At 38.6% G+C, this 20340-nt stretch overlaps 1 protein-coding gene across 5 annotated transcripts in view; it reads left to right on the top strand.

The window, feature by feature from the left end:
- Nucleotides 1-713: 713 nt before the first annotated feature.
- clk2b (CDC-like kinase 2b) overlaps nt 714-20340 on the top strand; it is a 25993-nt gene continuing 6366 nt past the window's right edge. For 3 of the 5 annotated variants that reach the window (XR_015510636.1, XR_015510637.1, NM_001076751.2), the window contains 6 exon segments: nt 714-826; nt 5642-5826; nt 6843-7083; nt 12926-12998; nt 13083-13149; nt 13748-13864. Coding sequence is in view for 3 of the 5 variants with exons in the window: in NM_001076751.2 (NP_001070219.2) it covers nt 5642-5826; nt 6843-7083; nt 12926-12998; nt 13083-13149; nt 13748-13864 (683 nt within the window). In the remaining 2 variants the exon portion in view is untranslated. 5 annotated transcript variants of the gene reach the window in all.

The raw sequence follows: 20340 nt of genomic DNA, 5'->3' as shown, positions 1-20340 counted from the left end.
CCCAACTGGGTCAGTTGGTGTTTCAGTGTGGAGTTTGCATGTTCTCCACGTGTTGGCGTGGGTTTTCTCCGGGTGCTCCGGTTTCCCCCACAGTCCAAACACATGCGCTATAGGGGAACTGATCAACTACACTGGCTAGAGTGTAAGAGTGTGTGGATGTTTCCCAGCTGTGTAAAGCATACACATATGGATAAGTTGATGGTTCATTCCACTGTGGCGACCCCTGATTATTAAAGAGACTAAGCCGAAAAGAAAATGGGTGAATTTTAAACATTAAGAACAAATATAACATATTCAATATATATATATATATATATATATATATATATATATATATATATATATATATATATATATATATATAATAATTTTTTTTTTAAAACCTCCACTTTAAAAAAAATCAGCTGTAAATCAATGTTTATGCAAGAAAAAAAAAATTCTCTGACATGAGCATTTATGAGCAATCATGGGTTATAATTATCAGTTTAAAGGAAACTCCTGCAATCGAGTTATTCTGACTGATCCTCAGTTTACCGATATTCTGATCAATAATTAAATATGAGCAAGCCTATGTTCTGAATATATAAATATTAATTAGTTTATATTCAGATAAAAAGATATATAATCTAGGTATTTTGATGTTTAATAAAAATATGTTTACAGTTTCACCGAGAGTTAAAAATGTTAAACATGCGATTGGCGGGAGCGCGCTCGGAGCTCGTCACCGGAAGTTGTGAGCGAGAGTTGAGTTCGGTTTACGGAGCGGTAAAATAACGGCAGAACGGATTTTCTGTGGGACAAACGCACTGGCGTCGCTGCTCAAGCGGTAAATCTCGTCGGTTTATTGATTAAGTGTCCGGTTGAGCTGACCGGGGTTGCTTGTTTGTGTGTGCTTGAGAGCCGCTAATAGTGTTAGCACGACCGGCTAACCGCTTCCCTCACAAACACACACACACTGGTTTTAAATTACCTCAGATTCATTCAGTTACATTACTGATCGATATGTTTGTCCTGTGGATTGAATTAATCAAAGACTAACAGCTTTAAATTTATATTTATACATCTGCTGATCAGTTTATCGCTATCAAACCGTGTTTAGTAAATTATTCAGGATTTATGATTAGCAAAACAACACCGCCGGGACACTGAGAAAGGTGTAGGGAGCGAAAACGTTTGATGAGATAAGTTTTTCTGCCCTTTTAAATGTGTTTTTTTTTTCATTCTGATGCACTAATACGCGTTTGTTTATGTAAATAAGTAAAAAAAAATGTCCAGTTGTGCTTTTGGGAACAAATTACATGAACAAAAGTCACTTTATGTACACAGAAAGCATATAAAGTTTCTACTTTAGTGTTTTAAATATTAAATCAGGTTATTCAGCATTGCTTAATGTATATGAGCAAATCTCATGCGAAACCGTTTCTAAGTTGCGTTTATTGTGTGTGAACAGTACTTTATAAATGCTCAAATGTAATTGTCAATGTTTTTAAACAGATTTGTATTTGTTTACCAAATTCAAACGAGTGGCAATTTCACATCTGTCCCATCCATAACGGAGAGATGTCACATCCATAACAAAGCTTTTTCCTCATAAATGCAAAATTATTAAATAAAATAAAATTAATCATGTTTGTTCTATAGTCAGCCGACACTTATCCTTTTGACTAGCGTTATTTATTTTGGGTTGTGCAGTTGAATTCACAGAATTTCTACAAAGTACATTGTGTACAAACTAGCAGACGTTTTTGGTCACATCCATAACACATGTTTATTTTCCTTATTTAAAATACAAAACATGTTTACAGATTGACATTTTTCTGGTCTTTTAACTCTGTGGTCAGTTGTTCTGGAAAATATAAATAGAAATTCAATATAATGTTAACATATAGAGTTGAAATCAGATTTACTAGCCCCCTTTGATTTTTTTTCTTTTTTTAATATTTTCCAAATGATGTTGAACAGATTGAGGAAATGTTCACAGTATGTCTAAAAATATTTTTTCTTCTGGAAAAAGTCTTATTTGTTTTATTTCGGCTAGAATAAAAGCAGTTTTTAATTTTTTAAAAAACATTTTAAGGTCAATATTATTAGCCCCTTTAAGCTATATTTTTCCTTGATAGTCTCCAGAACAAACCATCATTATACAATAACTTGCCTAATTACCCTAACCTGCCTAGTTATCCTAATTACCCTAGTGAAGCCTTTACATGTAACTTTAAGCTGTATAGAAGTGTCTTGAAGAATATCTAGTCTAATATTATTTACTGTCATCATGACAAATAGAAAATAAATCAGTTATTAGAGATGAGTTATTAACACTATGATGTGTATAAATGTTGAAAATAATCTCTCCGTCAAACAGACATTGGGGAAAAAATAAACAAGCGGTCTGATAATTCAGGGGGGCTAATAATTCTGACTTCAACTGTACTTTCTCTATCCATTTATGTTTTGAGTTTTTACTGCAAATGTCACATCCACTTTAAGCTGCACTTATTTAGAAATAGCTGATTGTAGTGTTACTAAATGTGATATGAAAAACATGTTGTGTGTGTAAAGTCTAGTGTTTTGAAGGATAATAGCAAAGAATAATTTCAGATGGGAATTAATGAGTATTTTCGGGCCATAATGGTGCTACTTGAATATACTTTTAACATGTCAGAAAATATTTTTCTTTTAAATGTGATGCAGATGATTTATAGACATAAAACTACTGTTATGTATTCTGAAAATCAAGGGTAAATGTATGATAGTCAATAGTTGTTATGTTTTGCTCAGGAAAAGTCAAATTAAGATACAAATCAAATCACTTTAATTGTCACATCATCAGCAGCAGCAGCAGCGCGTGTGCTATGAGTGAAAAGCTTAGGTGCTGGCTCCAGACAGTGCAACACATTCTGGTGTGTTGTGAAAAAGTGAAAGCTGGGTTCTTTTTTTAATTATTAGATGCTCAAAGCTCCTCATCTTTGTCCCATATGCACACATGCAGTATACAGTTTTATATATTTATGCTTTAATAAGTTTAGCTGTAAGTCAAGATCAGGCTCTTGACCGCTCTGTTTTTGTTTCTGCTGTCTTTCAAAGGTTGTGAGAAAAACATCAGAAGACTAACCTGTAAGACTAGTCAGAGAAGTACCTGGAAGACTAAACTGTGTATGATCTATAATGTTTCTAGATTTGTTACTTTTTCATGTAAAACTATGCTGGAATGCAAAGAAAAAAGAAAACAAGCTGTAGATTTTAAGCATTCATGCATGCAGGAATTTTTGTAGCAACAAAGATTTACGGTATTTAATTATTTATATGAACTTTAGGCTGCACGATATTGGAAAACGTTGACATTGCAGTATAATTTCACCAGTTAACTGGAATTGTTCTATTTGGAATGAATTCATAATTAATAACCGTTTTCAAGGTGTACAGAGTACTGGAAAAGTCAAGGTTTTAAAACTGCCAAAATTGTCTGCTATATCGTTCTGTAGGTGTGTAAAAAAATTTATGTTTTTTATTTTTATTTTTTTATTTGGACAACAGTATCTCCAGCAGAAAAGATATCCAAAGATGCTGTTTTAAATTGTAAAGAAATCTGTGTTTTTGAAACTAATGTTGACAGCAGAAATCAGTGTTTGATTTGAATTATTTAATCTGACATGTTTACTGCTCCAAAATACTTTAAATGTTTCTCAAAATAAAATATATTGTGTTTAAATGGGGAAAAGGCTTTTGTTTTTTTACCCAGACATTGAAAAAGACTATATTTTATAGAAGTAATCACAATACCATGCTACTGTGATATTTTTATCCAAAATAATCACACTGTCAGAATCTTATACTGGCCCATGCCTATAGAGCACCAGCTAAAATATAAAAAAACAATCAGAAGTATTGATCAATGTGAAAACAGCAGTGCTTTATCACTGCATAATATCTGCATAATATATCATCTATAATGCATAAGAATTGATTATGTGGTAACATTGGGCTTGTTTTTGAGCTTGTGTTGTGTATATTTGTCTTTAAATCTGATTATTCAATCTCTGCTCTTCAATTCTGATAGACTAAACCAGAAAGCATTGTTGATTTCATTTCTGTGTATTTCCGGGGTTATTTATCTGGATGGGTAAATCATGAGTTAATTTTTATGCAGATGCACAGCCCTACAAAATCATATCTATTTATTTATATTTTTACAATTTAGAGCTTTAGTGTTGTCACAATAACCTGTTTCAAGGTAAACAAACCACGGTTCATTTTCTGATGGTTAGCTTTACAGGGTTCATATGGTCATGAAAAACCATGACAAAAGTCATGGAATTTTAACAAGGCATTTTCCAGGCCTGGAACAAAACCTGAAAAACCCACAAAATTTTGGAAACGTCATGGAAATATCTGTATACTTATATTTGGGTCGGTTGTCTTCTTCTGTCCATGGCCAGACACGTGCTTTGACATTATTAGTGCTGTGCGAGCATTATCTATATAAATTTTACACATAAATAAAGATTAATTTACACTAAACAGATTGTCGCATGTTTTATGATATGCTGTAATGAAGGTGCATTGCTTTTCTTATTATTTACCACATATACATAGACATTACATGAAACATTAGGTCAGTTGAAAGTCCTGGAAAAGTCATTCAATTTTAGTGGTAAAAATGTGTATGAACCCTGGTACCAGCATTTCAGATTGTGATTATAATTAAAACCACAATTTATTATTAAAATTGTTATAACTGTGTCTGTGATTGGCTTTTATACACTTTTTATAGCTCTGTTGCATTCAGTCACAAGATCTTCAAAGAAAAATCTCATTAATCAGTCGATTACAGTGGTAGATTAATAGAATATTAGAATAGATTATTATTTGTAGGCCTGTCTCTATATTGCACCAAAATATATAGTCATAAACGATATTAATGTCATTTTAAGACTATTTTTTGCCACTCATTATTTAATGCCAAAGAAACGCATCATATTTTATTCATAAGAATATTTCATTTAATTGGAGTCATTTTAACAGTTTAATAATGCGGCATTAGAATCAGAATGTAAAAATGCAAATTTTCCAAATGTATAATAATAAATGTTTACAAAAAAAGTGCAAGGTAAAGAGTAACAGAGGCTGCGATATCTACTACCAGATCTATTATCAGCTGTCAGACACCCACATAAAGATATACAATAGTAATTTATAGTAAATACTACAGTGTTAATAAACCATTCTGACACTGACAGCTCCAGTAGAGATGTTGAGCAATCAGCTGAAATGTTGCTAGAATTGGTGTTTATGCATAGGTGTGTGATATATATTGCATCACCAAATATGATTGAGGTCATGGCCACATGTGTGATAAGTCCATATATTGATTATTGTGACTGGCCTATTTTTTTTATATTTACTTTTTATTATTATTATTATTTAATATGGGTTTGATATCTTCTTTATGTAGTGCTTTGGGTTTAGGAAAAGCGCATTGCAAATAAAAAGCATCATTATTAATTTTTATTAATAACAATAATAATAACAATAATAAATAGCTGGTCACTATAATCGTGATTTACATGTTTCAAACTGTTACATCTATAATTGTAATATATAGAGCTAGAACATCAAGAGTGTCTGTGTTTGTTGTGTTCAGATGCCTCACTCTCGGCGGTACCCGTCATCGGAGCGGACCCGCAGCCGGAGCAGGAGCCGTCACATGCGGTATGAGCGGCACCGTCGCAGACGACGCAGCCGAACACGCAGTCGCAGCCGTTCTATATCATCCCGGAGCAGGAGACGCCATCGGGAGAGACGCCACAGAGACAGCAGCTCCAGGAGGTACGGCTCACACCTGACAGATACACTGGGGTGCAGGTTATTTCATCTTATTTTCTTTATATAACAGCAGATCACAACACAAATCAGCATGCTGCCACGGTCATGCAATCTCTGCAGTATCATTGAGTTTTAAAGGTCTCTTCCAGACATTGAAAGTCAGGGAAATTCATATTTATTTTCTCCAAGTCATGGAATTTTTGTTGGTCATTTTAATACCCGTTTATTAAAATGTGTTTATTTTGTACCATGTGTTATCTTGTTGTTTCACTGTTGCCTGTTGTTATGGTCAGGCTATATTGCACTGTGAATTTATTAGTCGCAGAGTCATAAGGTTCTGGCTGCTTTGGGTCATGGGCATTCAGCATCTTAGTCAGGAAACTCTTTGTCTTTTAGTGGGATCTCAGTTTAAGTTTCCTTCCTCAGAACAGGTCTCTGCTTTGTTCTTATATTAAACTAATGTACATGATTTTATTTATTTTCTGTCCGCTCTCTATATGGTGTGAGGTGAAATTCATACATCTGTATAGTGTTTATACTGTTCTGTTCTAATCTGCAGATTAAGTGCATTTAAAGTATAAATTAAATTGCAAAGTCAAAGTATAAACAGCAGAGGTCAACCAATAGATTTTCCCTACCAGTAAAAATTAATCTGAGCAAAAGAAGCCAACACTAAATATGAAAGCAGACACTAATACGCTATAACACCATCATCCATCTCTGAGGAATATCCACAAGATAAAGGTAAACATGGCTGATTTACAGCTCTGACAGGAACATGTGGGGTTTAAATGACTGAAGAACAGCAGAATATGGAGAGCAAGTGCCCACACTGTACAGCTTATGATCAGATCTCTGTTTTATTCTGTTGATATGAGCAGATTGTGCTGTGATTCTATGGAGATCTCAGTGTAGCTGCCTTTATGGCTTATTGTTAATTTGCTCACCAGGTTTCAGCACAGGTCACATGACTGAAATCTGTTAATTGTGTGTGTGTGTGTGTGTTTGTTTGTCGACAGGTCCAGCTACCAGCAGCCATCCGGCGAGCGCAGGAGGAGCAGCAGACGCTACTGTCGGGACGAGCGGGAGGAGTTTGACCGAGACTACACCTTCACAGACGGATATTTCAGACACACACGCTCTCGAGATCGGCGTACAGAGAGAGACAGCGGACGCAGACGGAGACGCCGCAGGACCAGGACCAGGACCAGAACTCGATCCAGAACACGCTCATACAGCCAGAGCCGGTCCATATCATCAGTAAGTACCACAACCATCCACAAACACACTGACACACAGTAAAGGGTTAGTTCACGCAATAATGAACATTCAGCTTGGAATCGCTCTCACAAGTGTCATGTGCTGACCTGATTTGTTCTGGGCTATAGACAGCAAGGGAACCAAAAACAAGTCCAAACACTCCATGCGTCTTCAGAGGTTCAGCTGTAATCATATGAAGCTCCAAGAATACTTTAAGAAACGCATCATGTTGTCAGGGTCTATGTTTACTTTAGCGGCAGGATACTGGGAAAGCCTGAGATATTGCTGTTGAGTGTTATAATAATAATATTTCTTATGATATTGCTAACTTTAAAACACTGCTAAAAACAATCATTTATATAATAATCATTACAACATAAACAGATTATAGATGTTTTTCTGATCTAATTAGATCTTTAAAAAACTATGTCAAGGTATAAAGATTTAGACTTTAAAACACTCTAAAGACTGAAAACCTCTGCAGATATTCTGATTTTACTGGCTGTTGTGAATCTCCGCTCTCGTCTCCCAGCATTCATGTTTACTACCAGCCCTTGGTTCAACTACTGAAGAGGCGGAGATGAAGATATTAAAGGCTTCGTCTGATTGGTCAGATTTGAATAAAGAAACTGTGCATGCAGCAAACATATGCTTAGTACATAAAGTGAATGCATGTCACTGCGATGTGAATACTGCACATATACTTTTACTGTAAATAATAATACATGTACTATTATTGCAATAACAATGGTGTTTACTTTGGGGCTGTATGTATGTTTACTGACACTCCCATTCAATCCTCATGTTTGCATGTCCACAACACATCATCTCAGAGACACTGCAGAAGTTAAACCCCTTTGTTTTTAGTGCTTTAGAAGCGACCCTCAGTGGCTGCACTGTAAAAAAAGGATACGACAAGTTAGTCCTTTTTAGGTCATTTTAACTTATTTAACTAAGTTAGTCATGTTCTGAGTTAAAGTTACACAAGCTGTTTGCAGTCAGTTTAACACATTATTGACCACAGGAGAAATGGTTGTGCCCAACTGAGCCTGCTTCTCTCCTGGTTTTTTAATCCTTTACTTTCGCCAATTGGTGAAGTTTGTTCCTCCGCTGTCGCCACTGGCTTGCATGGTTTGGGATCTGTACAGCTGTGCATAGATGGATTTGCTCTTCAGTGTTTGGACTCTCAGTAGTGATTATTAACCACACTGAACTGAGCTGAACTGAACTTAAACACTGAAAACTGAACTGACATGGTTACAATTTATGATAATGTTCTATGTGAAGCTGCTTTAACACAATCTACATTGTAAAAGTGCTATACAAATAAAGCTGAATTGAATTATAAGTTCTATGGACTTATAAGGTTAATTTGATTCAGCTTAAAAATTTAAGGCTACCAGGATTTATTTTACAGTGTAGGATTCTGAACAGGAGCATGTGAGCCCTGTTTTTGAAGAATTGCCCTGGCTTGCTAGCAGTTTTAGAGTGGATTTTAAAATAGTATACTTAAAAGACTTGATTGGCCTGCCACTGTCTGATGCTGGTTTTTTGGCTGTTCAGTCAACGCAGGCTAATATCTGTGTGGGATCGGCCATTCTCCTCATTGGCACATAACATGAAATATTCTCTGCCCTCTGATATTACAAATGCAGAATGTGCTTTTAAATCACTTAAAACCTTTGTAGGGTAGCCATTATGGGAAATATGATGCCCAATGTTTCTGTTTATATGGTCTTGGCCTTGCTTTTTTTCTCTCTAGTTTTTATGCATGTGTTAGGGATGCTCCAATACTCTATATATCATTGAGTCATCCTGTACAACCTCTACACTTCAACACATTTATGAAAATTGCGCTTTTTTTGCTTTTGCAATAATATTTAGCCTTTCCACCTTGCTTAAATAACTCTCTGAAGTGACTCTGTGCTTGTTAGAATGTGTGTCAATGTGCTGAAACAGCTCTCTGCGAGTAAATGTCCATCAGTGAGCACTTTCACAGCCAGATTGCATGCTGCTGGGATCTTGGTGTCATCTCGTGTTGTTGGGACACGGTGTTATACTTTTATATGCACGTAAAGTGCTTTGGCATACTACTTTTAAAGGTGCTATATAAAATAAAGGTTATTATTATTAGTATTGGAGTCAGCAACGTAACACAAGTGTTGTACTGCCCTGAGTAAACACTCTTTCCTGACACCAAAGACAGTGGTGGACAGAGTTGTGTGTTGTGTTTTTGGTGCGCCAAAGTGAGCTTCATATGATTACAGCTGAAGACACGTGGAATGTTTTTACAGTGTTTTGGGTTCCTTTTCTGGACTTTCAGCATCACATGAGCCAGATAAAGTGAAGTCAGAAGGGTATGGAGAGTAAATGGTGAGTAAATCTTCATTTTTGTGTGAACTATTCCTCTTAACACACTGATGCTTCTGTTCTGATCATGTTTGACTGCATATTTACAGCAGGCTGAATGAATCCAGTCGGCTTTCAGAGTTTGAAAAGTCAGTTTTGGTGAACTGTACCATTTTATACACTCGAATGTTCAGATATATCATGTAAACCTCCATGCATCAATCACCACACATAGGCTGCATCTACACTGCAGATCTTGATGGTCAATTCTGATTTTGTGACTGTATTTGATGTTTTTTGCTGACCTGCTTACATCATCTTTTAAAAGTGACTCATATCTGATTGTCTGCATTCACACAGCACATGGCAGAGGTGCAATGACCAGGAAAAAAAGAGCGGGCGCTGACTGACAGCCGATAATAAAAGAGCGCCCTTTCTCCATTCCTGTATTTAATCTCTTTGCAGGGTTTCATTTAAAAAAAATCTCTTTGACAAGCTGTTTTATTGTAGATTATGACAGAATAGTTCTCGTTTGGCTGTCTTCTTTTAATCTAGACCTTTTTAAACCAGTAGGCATCTTAATGTAATGTTCATGGCGTGATTTATGCATGTGTCGTATGCCACAGTTTTATATTAGTTTATATTGGTTACATATTGCTCTGTCTGTCTCGTTAACATGCTTAAATACTTGTGCTATATGACAATATTAAAGCATTTTTTAGTCCTTGGGCTGAAGTCTGTTCTGAAATAAAGCGTCAGTGTTGACGTCATTCGCTATGGTTTTTAATGACTCGCGACTCGCATTGACAAGTCAAAATCTGATCTACCTGCCTACACTGCAGACACGAGGACACAGACTTGATTCATATTGGATAAATTTCCACTTATAAACAAGGCCTGATTTAAGGGGGAAAAATCCATGTGATTAAAAAAAAAAAATGCTGCTTACATGCACATGAGCGAATCGGGTCTGTGCCACATGGCAGAAAAAAATCTGAATTGAGTCACTTGAACCATGCAGTGTACGTGCAGCCTTAGACGCACAGAAGACTGTATGTCACAACGTCTAAATATTTATATTAATACACAATATACACAATCCCTTTGTGCTGTGAAAGAGCTGGGAACATGTGCAGTGTATGGTTTTTAGATGAATTATCACTTTAACTCATTCTGTGTTCATCCAGTCTAATTAAAGATGCTCAGTTTTGCTGCTTTTAAAGGTCAAATGTGGAAAATAAATATAGAATTTGACATTAAAACATTTAAGATAAACCACTATAGTTGCACTAATTATCTTATTTAAATAAGCCTGTAAATAATTATTATATTAAATAGTTTTTTAGTTTGATGAGCATGTAGATGTAATAGTTTCTGTCTGTATTGAGCTGGTGGTTTGTTTAATCTCAGGCTATGTCCGTGAGCAGACCTTACAGTCAGTGTAGGCCAGCAGTTATTATCAGCAGGACTTCATGTTCATCCAGAGTTCAGAATGTCTGTGTTACATTATAGTGATTAATGGCTGAATACACACTCTAAAATGAGGGATTATTACTGTCTGTGCTTTCTGCTGTGTGTGTGTGTGTGTGTGTGTGTGTGTGTGTGTGTGTGTGTGTGTGTGTGTGTGTGTGTGTGTGTGTGTGTGTGTGTGTGTGTGTGTGTGTGTGTGTGTGTGTGTGTGTGTGTGTGTGTGTGTGTGTGTGTGTGTGTGTGTGTGTGTATGTTTGCATTTGCATGTTTGGGTTCTGTTTTGTGTGTGTCTTTGCATGTATATGTGTTTGTTTGAGTGTTGGGATGCATTATTCTGTGTGTGTGTGGGGGGGGGGGGGGGGGGCTTCAGGGTTGTGTGTGTGTTAGTTTGTGGTTCAGGGTTGTGTGTTTTCTTTTGTGTATTATGGTTCAGTTTTGTTTGTGTGTACTTTGTTTGTATGTTTGTGGGTTGAAGATCAGGGTTGTGTGTGTGTGTGTGTCTCTGTGTGTGTGTTTGTTGGGGTCCAGTGTTATGTGTGTGTTGATGTTCAGTTTTGTGTGTGTTTGAATCTGTTTTTATGTTTGTTTGTGTGTTGAGTTTCAGGGTCGTTTGTGTGCTGGGGTTCAGGTGTGTGTGCGTACGTGCATGCTTGTGCGTGTTTGTGTTTGGGGGTTCAGTGTTGTGTGTGTTAGTCTGTGTGTTGGGGTTCAGGGATGTGTGTGTGTGTAATGAGATCTCTTGGTCTTGGCACTTCAGACTCTTCGATTGGGGTCTCAGGATTTCCCCAGGGGCCTTCAGGAGCGTTTAAAATTAGCCTGAGTCTCATCTCTCTCTTACAGACACACACACACACACACACACACACACACACACACACACACACACACACACACACACACACAGTCTCCCGTTCTTCCAGATTTTCTCCCCCCTCTCTCTCTCTCTGTGGTGTGAATGTGTGTGTTTGTCAGTGGTTATGGGTAAGACAGAGTTGTTCTCTGTGTTTAAGAGCGTGTTGGACTGCCTCTGCCTGTGTGTGAGTATCCTTCATGCACTGTGTGTGTGTGTGTGTGTTTTTAGTAGTTGTATTTTAAGTGTAAACATTTTCTCCAACACTGATTGAGCAAATATGATAAAAGAGAACAGTTTTAGTGATGTGCTCGCAGTAAAACAGTTTGCATGCTGCATGCAGTGTTAAGCTCTTGTCCTGGTTTTGATCAGCAGTTATAATGATCTCGATATGAAACAGACGTCAGTAGTTCTCTGACACACGTTTTGATTTATTATATTGTTTCACTGTGGTTTTAGCTTCACATTATTAGAATGTTTATATTGTGCGCGTGTGTGTGTGTGTGTGTGCCTGCGTATGAATGTATGTAAGTATGTGCGTGTGTGACCTCATTCTGGAGTGTCTGCTCTGTCTGTCTGTCTGTCTGGGGTCACAGAAACCACCTCCTCATGTCTGTGTGCTTCATCTGTGAAATAATAATAATGCTAATCTAGCGTAATCTGTGCAGTCTGATAAACAGGAGATAGACAGATAGACAGTAGATTAGTCTGTACCAGACAAAACTGATCAACTCATCTAACGGAAAAACAATGGAAGATCACAATGCAAACATTACACGCACAAATAATATTATAGATCAAAATATAACTTTAATAAACAGGAGCAATCGAGAGAAACATTCAAATCTGTATATAGTTTAGCTGAATGTAGTAGTTTGTCATTTTGACTGATCTTTCTACTCCTGAAGATGATCAAACTCTTATTTTAATAGACAGAACTGTTCAGTAAAGCTCTCCTGTTTACATTCAACACTAATTATTGCCTATATTCACTGAGACATGGATTCAGATATCAATGTTCAATGGTGTGTGTGCTCATTTATGCGGAGCGCTGTGTGTGTTGTGTGTAAATGCACCTGACTGTGCTGTGAGTGCTAGTAAAGCGTGATCTGTGTGTGTGTGTTCAGCTGTAGATGATGTTTCTGTGTATGTGTGTGTGTGTGTGTTCTGCAGAAAGCGTGGGCGGTTAAAGACGATGAGGAGGGTCATCTGATCTATCGGGCCGGTGATGTGCTGCAGGACAGATGTGTGTTTCTCATCACCACACACACTAATAGGCATTCGCTGTTCTACTGTGTGTGTTTGTGTGACGCTTGTGTTTTCTGTGCAGACGAGATCACGCAGACGCTCGGAGAGGGAACCTTCGGGAAAGTGGTGGAGTGTGTGGATCATCAGAGGTGAGTCTCACACACATGCACACACATACGCCCCATTCACACAGGGCTTCAGCGTCAACGCTTGACTGAAGCCGTGTCTGAAGTTGGGGCTGAAGCGATCGTCATAGCAGCGTCAGCCAATGAAATTCAGTCAGCAGAAGGCCACTGTCTAGCTGGTGTATTTGCATTCAGCGATTTGATTGGTTCCATCAGCGCTTGAAAAGTTGAGCTAGTCCCAACTTCTGCAGTGAGCAACACCACTGAAGCGGCGCTGACGGATCCACAATGCAGTTCGCCAGCGCCTGAAGTCACCCATTCAAAGCAAATGGGAAGCGTTGACGCTGACGCCCCCTGTGAATGGGGCGACACACACACACACACACTTACCTTTTTGTCGGGTGATTGTCTAGATGGTTCATTGTGTGTTTGTGTGGTTCTGTGCATTTGTGGGTGTGTGTATGGTGTGCATGCATGTGTTTGTCTATGTCTGTGTGCATGCATGTGTTTATTGGCACATGTGATGCATGTGTGTTTGCATGCATGTGCTGGTGTTTGTGTTTTTGCTTGTGTGTTTGTTTATGTGTGTATGTGTGCTCATGTTTGTGTGTGTGTGTGACAGGGGAGGCTCTCGCATCGCTCTGAAGATCATTAAGAATGTGGAGAAATATAAAGAAGCAGCTCGACTGGAGATCAACGTGCTGGAGAAGATCAACCAGAGAGATCCAGAAAACAAGAAGTAAGAGCTGTTCATTGATGATGTTTGAGTCGTAGCCTCAAAATGCACGTGCGTGAAGGCACATTCACACCAAACACATTGAAAAAGACGACCTTTTAGACATCGCAGAGCCTGCAGTACAACTATAGCAGTCATGAACAGAGGAGGTGTGTGTGTTAAGACAGCGTCAGCACCTGTCAGCTTTAATTGTGGAGAAAACTGGATATTTTCAGCTTTTGTCAGCTCATTTCATCTTCTGGCTTTAAAATCATTATTGGGGCGGATCATCATCAGTGGTGTAGCGTGTGTCCGCTAGTGGAGTGATGACGCGTCAGTTTCTCATTATTATTCATAGTGAAGAGTTTACTTATCCTATGAGGAGAGCCTGCTGCTGAATTATTCATGAGAGCACATGCTTTCTGAAGGCAGGGCAGACCTGCCAAACTCTGATACCCAATGACTGTGTGAGACGGCACAGGTCATATGTGTTTGTTTCCATGATCCATGGTGTTTGTTGCATGGCTTTTCCCTGTGATGCGGTCAGGTCTGATACAGTAAAGCTGGTTTGCTGCAAGCATTTCTGTCAGGAGAGCTGTGGGAGAGTTGGAGAATGGCAGACTTTGTCTTTTATCAGTTGAGTTTGTTCCCATTCAGACACATCTCCTATACCTGTGCTGCTGTGTTCACACCTGTGCTCCTCCAGATTAGCGGCAGGGCTAATGGCTGGAATAGACAGGGCAGGAGACCTGCTGGACTGCTCCACTGTGTCTGCGTTCACACCCAGGGTTCAGGAGGAGAGAAGTCCTCCTCAATTATAGTCTTAACATGATTGCACTTCCTGCTTTGCTACTGTTCGGACGTCTTTGCCCACTGCTCCGCTCTTCGCACTCTTGCTTTTGTATCTTATACCCTAATTTTAACTTGAGCCTATCAGCACAGTGCTCAAACAACACGGCTTGAAGATCAGCATCGATTCTACAAACTTTCTGGAATATAGCTTTACTAACAAGAAAGGAATTACCGTCTAAACAATCCTCCCGCTACCAGCTATCAGCTGCTTACATTCCGGAGACGGGAAGACACGGCTGTGAAAATGCCTCTGGATCGGATTAATTCAGATTCTCACTGCTGTACAAACTGCCACAAACTTCTACAAAAGATTGCAGTTCTTGAAACGAAGTTGCTTGCGATCCGACCAGAACTTCAGCTTCATTGTGGATTCTCTCAGCACACAGCCGGTGAGTCCCATAAATCTGTTCCTGCTACTGTTTTGAGCACAGAAAAACAGAAAAGAACTGTTGAAAATGAGCATTGGCATAAACAAGGTGCGAGACCAAAGGGTACTCGAGGGGTCAGATCATACGCTGCCGCATTAGCGTCTTCTACCCCAAATACAGCTCGGACTCAAATACAGCTTCAGAACAGATATGAAGTTTTGAGTAATATGGGTGAAGAATCCCCAAATGTAGTCAGACAGAGATCGCATGATTCAGCAACTAATTCTGCATGGAACAGAGGCTCAAGGCCGACTAGACAGCGGCATTCTGCTCCGATCACACCTGAGATAAGAACACTAGTCGTAGGAGATTCAATAATCAAGAATTTCAGGAGCAGATCTACAATGACATACTGCTTTCCTCATGCAACAGTTTCTGATGTAAACAAAGAGCTTGAGGAAATTCTGAAAAAGCACAAGACGGCAAAACGGATTATCATCCATGTGGGGAAGAATGATATTCGGAAAGAACAGTCAGAACTACTCAAGAAAGATTTCTGTGAGCTCTTGGAAACAGCTGAAAGATTGAAGGTTCAGGCGTTCATAAGTGGACCACTCCCTGCAAGAGGGACAAATATGTTTTCACGGCTTCTTGGTCTAAATGTATGGCTACAGAAAACATGTAACAAGAAAGGACTGAATTTCATCGACAACTTCAATCTCTTCTGGAACCAAAGACAGCTGTTTACATCAGATGGCCTTCATCCAAACAAACTTGGTGCAAAGGTGCTAAAGGACAATATTTTTTTCTCCCTCAATCATCCATCAGCTGTGTATGCCACTGAACTGAATTGCAAACACACACCTAGCAAATGTTCGGATGACCACAGGACTTCAAATCAGCTCCTGAGTGGACTTGTGGCTGACGAATCACCCAAGGACAGTGATAATGCCACGCAGCCAAAACACCCAATGTTGATAGAGACACTATCAGTTGCCCTCTGCTCAACACAGGCAGACTGTGACGCATCAGAACAGCATCAAGTCTCGTCACTCAAAAATGATCCTCAGGAAAACATATTTCTGCAGACAGAATCTCCAGATGCACAGCCTCTGTCACCGGACACGTTCTCATTGTCACAATGTTCACCACTCTTGGGTTTTTCAAAAAAGATGGAGGAACTGGTATATGCTGGAACTAAACTTTCACACTCCATTGCCGCAAGCCCCCAGTTACCAACCAAAAAGCGGCCTGCTCCACAACCACCTATGAGCCCACCTGGAAGAGCCCTCCGATCACACCGCCAGGGCCCAAACAACAACGCCCCATCTTCAGCTGGTGAACACAAGAGCTCTCTGTGATGTGTGTCGGGGACCTGCTTAGATAACAGTGTCTTTATCAAATGTTTTCAGAACAAGCAGGAACCCAGTGTGTCTGTAGCTTTCTCTAAGCAGATATGTGTTGTGTTAAGTGACAGAAAACCAAAGACTTCATCAGGCCGTTTAGCAAATCATTCAAATCTGGTGTCTATTAAATGTAGATCTGAGACTACTATAGAAAAAACAGCTAAAACTGTTAAGTTAGCGCTTTTAAACATCAGATCGCTCAACAATAAGTCTCTTTTAGTCAATGATTTTATCAACACAAATTGCCTTGATTTTATGCTTTTAACTGAAACTTGGCTAGATGACAGTTGTAGCGCAGCAGTTCTGAATGAAGCAGCTCCTTTAAACTTTGACTTTTTGAGTGTTTGCAGAGTTAATAGGAGAGGTGGAGGCATCGCTGCCCTGTTTAAAGATGTGTATGAATGTAAACAAGTGTCATTTGGTGACTATCTGTCTTTTGAATATCTGAGTATAGCACTAAAAGGTGCTCCACGCATCTTACTAATCATTATCTACAGACCTCCAAAATATTCTCCAGCTTTTATTGAGGATTTTACAGAGCTGTTATCAATAGTAACCTCTGAATTTGATTATTTTAGTATTGCTGGGGATTTTAATATTCACATTGATAATCCAGAAATCAATGCTGTAAAAGAACTGATGACTGTTTTTAACACTTTTGATCTGACTCAGCATGTTCAAGGACCCACACACAATCGTGGACACACTCTTGATCTACTTATAACTAAGGGTTTACACATTTCATCAACTGTTGTTAAGGATGTGGCACTATCTGATCATTTCTGTATCTTTTTTGATATATTGATCACTCCAGCTATTAAAGACAGATCAGTCTCTGTCAGAAAGAGATGCATAAATGAGAACACTAGTGAGCAGTTTATGAAGGCCATATCACTAGCACCAAGTATATCTGCAGATTCTGTTGATTCTCTCCTTGATTTATTCAATTCGAAAATTGAGAATGTCATAAATGACATCGCTCCTGTTAAAGTCAAGAAGATGACTGGCAGGCAAAAGGGATCTTGGACAAGGTCACCGAAAGTACAAATGATGAAAAGACAGTGCAGAAAAGCTGAGCGTATGTGGAGAAAAACGAAACTAGTAGTCCATTATAACATCTATAAAGACAGTCTTCATGCCTTTAATATGGAACTAAACACTGCTAGACAGACTTTCTTTTCAAGCCTTATAAACAGCAACTTAAATAATGCTCGTACACTCTTTGCAACGATAGAGAGACTCACAAACCCCCCCAGTCAGATTCCAAGTGAGCTCCTCTCTGAAAGCAAATGTAATGAGTTTGCTCATTTCTTCACTGATAAGATCAATAATATCAGAAAGGCAATCAGCTCATCCAATCAGCCAAGTTGTGTCGATATCAAACAAGCTCAACCACAACTTAAGAAATCAGACATTATGTCTGATTTCATGGCAATTAGCGGTAAAATCTTAGAAGAGACTGTGCAAGTTATGAAAACATCAACCTGCAGTCTTGACACGCTCCCCACATCATTCTTCAAAACGGTGTTTACATGTTTAGAAATGGATCTTCTAAAAGTGGTAAATGCTTCACTTCTATCAGGGGTTTTTCCAACCTCACTTAAAACTGCAGTTGTTAAACCCCTCTTGAAGAAGAGCAACCTGGATAACACCCTATTGAGCAATTACAGGCCAATCTCAAATCTCCCTTTCATTGGCAAAATCATTGAAAAAGTTGTTTTTAACCAGGTTAACAAGTTCTTAAACTTCAGGGGGTGTTTAGACAATTTTCAATCGGGGTTCAGAGCACATCACAGTACAGAGAGCGCTCTTATAAAGATAATCAATGATATACGCCTAAATACAGATTCAGGTAAAATAACAGTGCTGGTATTGTTGGATCTCAGTGCTGCATTTGACACTGTCGATCACAGCATACTTCTGGATAGGCTGGAAAACTGGGTCGGGCTATCTGGCACGGTCCTCAAATGGTTTAGATCTTACCTAGAAGGTAGAGGTTACCATGTCAGTATAGGTGACCATAGGTCGAGGTGGACACCCATGACGTGTGGAGTCCCACAAGGCTCGATTCTTGCACCTCTCCTGTTCAACCTTTACATGCTCCCTCTAAGCCAAATAATGAGAAAGAACCAAATCTCCTACCACAGCTATGCTGATGACACTCAGATCTACCTAGCCTTACTGCCTAATGACTACAGCCCCATTGACACCCTCTGCCAATGCATTGATGAAATGAGCAATTGGATGTGCCAAAACTTTCTTCAGTTAAACAAAGAGAAAACTGAAATTATTGTGTTTGGAAACAAAGATGAGGTTCTCAAGGTAAATGCGTACCTTGACACTAAAGGTCAAACGACAAAAAATAAGGTCAAGAATCTTGGTGTGACTCTGGAGTCAGATCTGAGTTTCAACAGTCATGTCAAAGCAGTCAGTAAATCAGCATACTATCATCTCAAAAACATAGCAAGAATCAGATGCTTTGTTTCTAGTGAAGATTTAGAAAAACTTGTTCATGCTTTTATCAGCAGCAGGGTGGATTACTGTAATGGACTCCTCACTGGCCTTCCTAAAAAGACAGTCAGACAGTTGCAGCTCATCCAGAACGCTGCAGCCAGAATTCTAACCAGAACCAGAAAATCAGAGCACATCACACCTGTCCTCAGGTCTTTACACTGGCTGCCAGTTACATTCAGAATAGATTTTAAAGTATTATTACTGGTCTATAAATCACTAAATGGCCTAGGACCTAAATACATCACAGATATGCTCACTCAATACAAACCTAACAGATCACTCAGATCTTTAGGATCATATAAACTAGAAGTTCCAAGAGTTCAGTCAAAGCAGGGTGAATCGGCTTTTAGCCACTACGCCCCTCGCTGCTGGAATCAGCTTCCAGAAATGATCAGATGTGCTCCAACATTAGGCACATTCAAATCAAGACTGAAAACACATCTGTTTAGCTGTGCCTTTACTGAATGAGCACTGTGCTGCGTCCGACAGATTGCACTATCATGTTTTTCTCTTCTTCTTCATTCTTTTATATCACATTTTACCTGTTTTTATGTTTTGTTTTGTTTTTATGCATTTTTATTATTTGTTTTTATTTTTATTTATTTTTTTACTTGTTTCTTTTATTCTTGTTTATGTAAAGCACTTTGAATTGCCATTGTGTATGAAATGTGCTATATAAATAAACTTGCCTTGCCTTGCCTTGCCTTTATGATGATAGAACACATTGTGGTTATGTGTATATATGATATATAATGATTAACACATGTAGCAGGGGATTAAACTACTGTTTACTTCTTTGCGTTGTAACTTTGTAAACTGTAAAATCCTGCGTCTCCTCATGGTTGTGTCTCATTTTCTGTGCTGACTGACAGTCTCTTCCCTGCTCTGCTGGCCACGCCCACTCCTCCCTCAGCGCTCCGCCCATCATGCAGCATCTTTGGGGAATATTCTGAGCTAGACTTGAACTGAAAGAGGAGGTTTATGACCCTTTAAAGAGATGAACCATTCCTCTTCATTTACTCACACTCAAGGGGTTTTAAACAGTTATTTTGTTTTAGATATTTAGTTTCTCCTGTTGAACACAAAACAAGATATCCTGGAGAAAACTGGAGAAAACTGCCATTGACATCTATTGTAGGAATGAAAAATACTATGAAAGTCAGCGGCTGTTTTCCAGCATTCTTCAAAATATCTTCAGTATAGTTTTAATTTTAGGTGAACTGTGCTGTTAACTCATCTGGAACACTTGTGCTACAGCCTGCAGATCTCTGTAATGTTCATTTACATAGCTACATGTTTACATCATGTCTCTCGTTTTGAGCTTATAAATAGAAAAAGTGTAATCTGGAGTTGCAACATT

This window comes from Danio rerio, chromosome 16 (genome assembly GCF_052040795.2).
Source record: "Danio rerio strain M-AB ecotype USA chromosome 16, GRCz13ab, whole genome shotgun sequence".
In the NCBI taxonomy this organism is placed as follows: domain Eukaryota; kingdom Metazoa; phylum Chordata; class Actinopteri; order Cypriniformes; family Danionidae; genus Danio; species Danio rerio.
The sequence above is the reverse complement of the archived record's forward strand: the minus strand, read 5'-3'. Positions and strand labels throughout refer to the sequence as shown.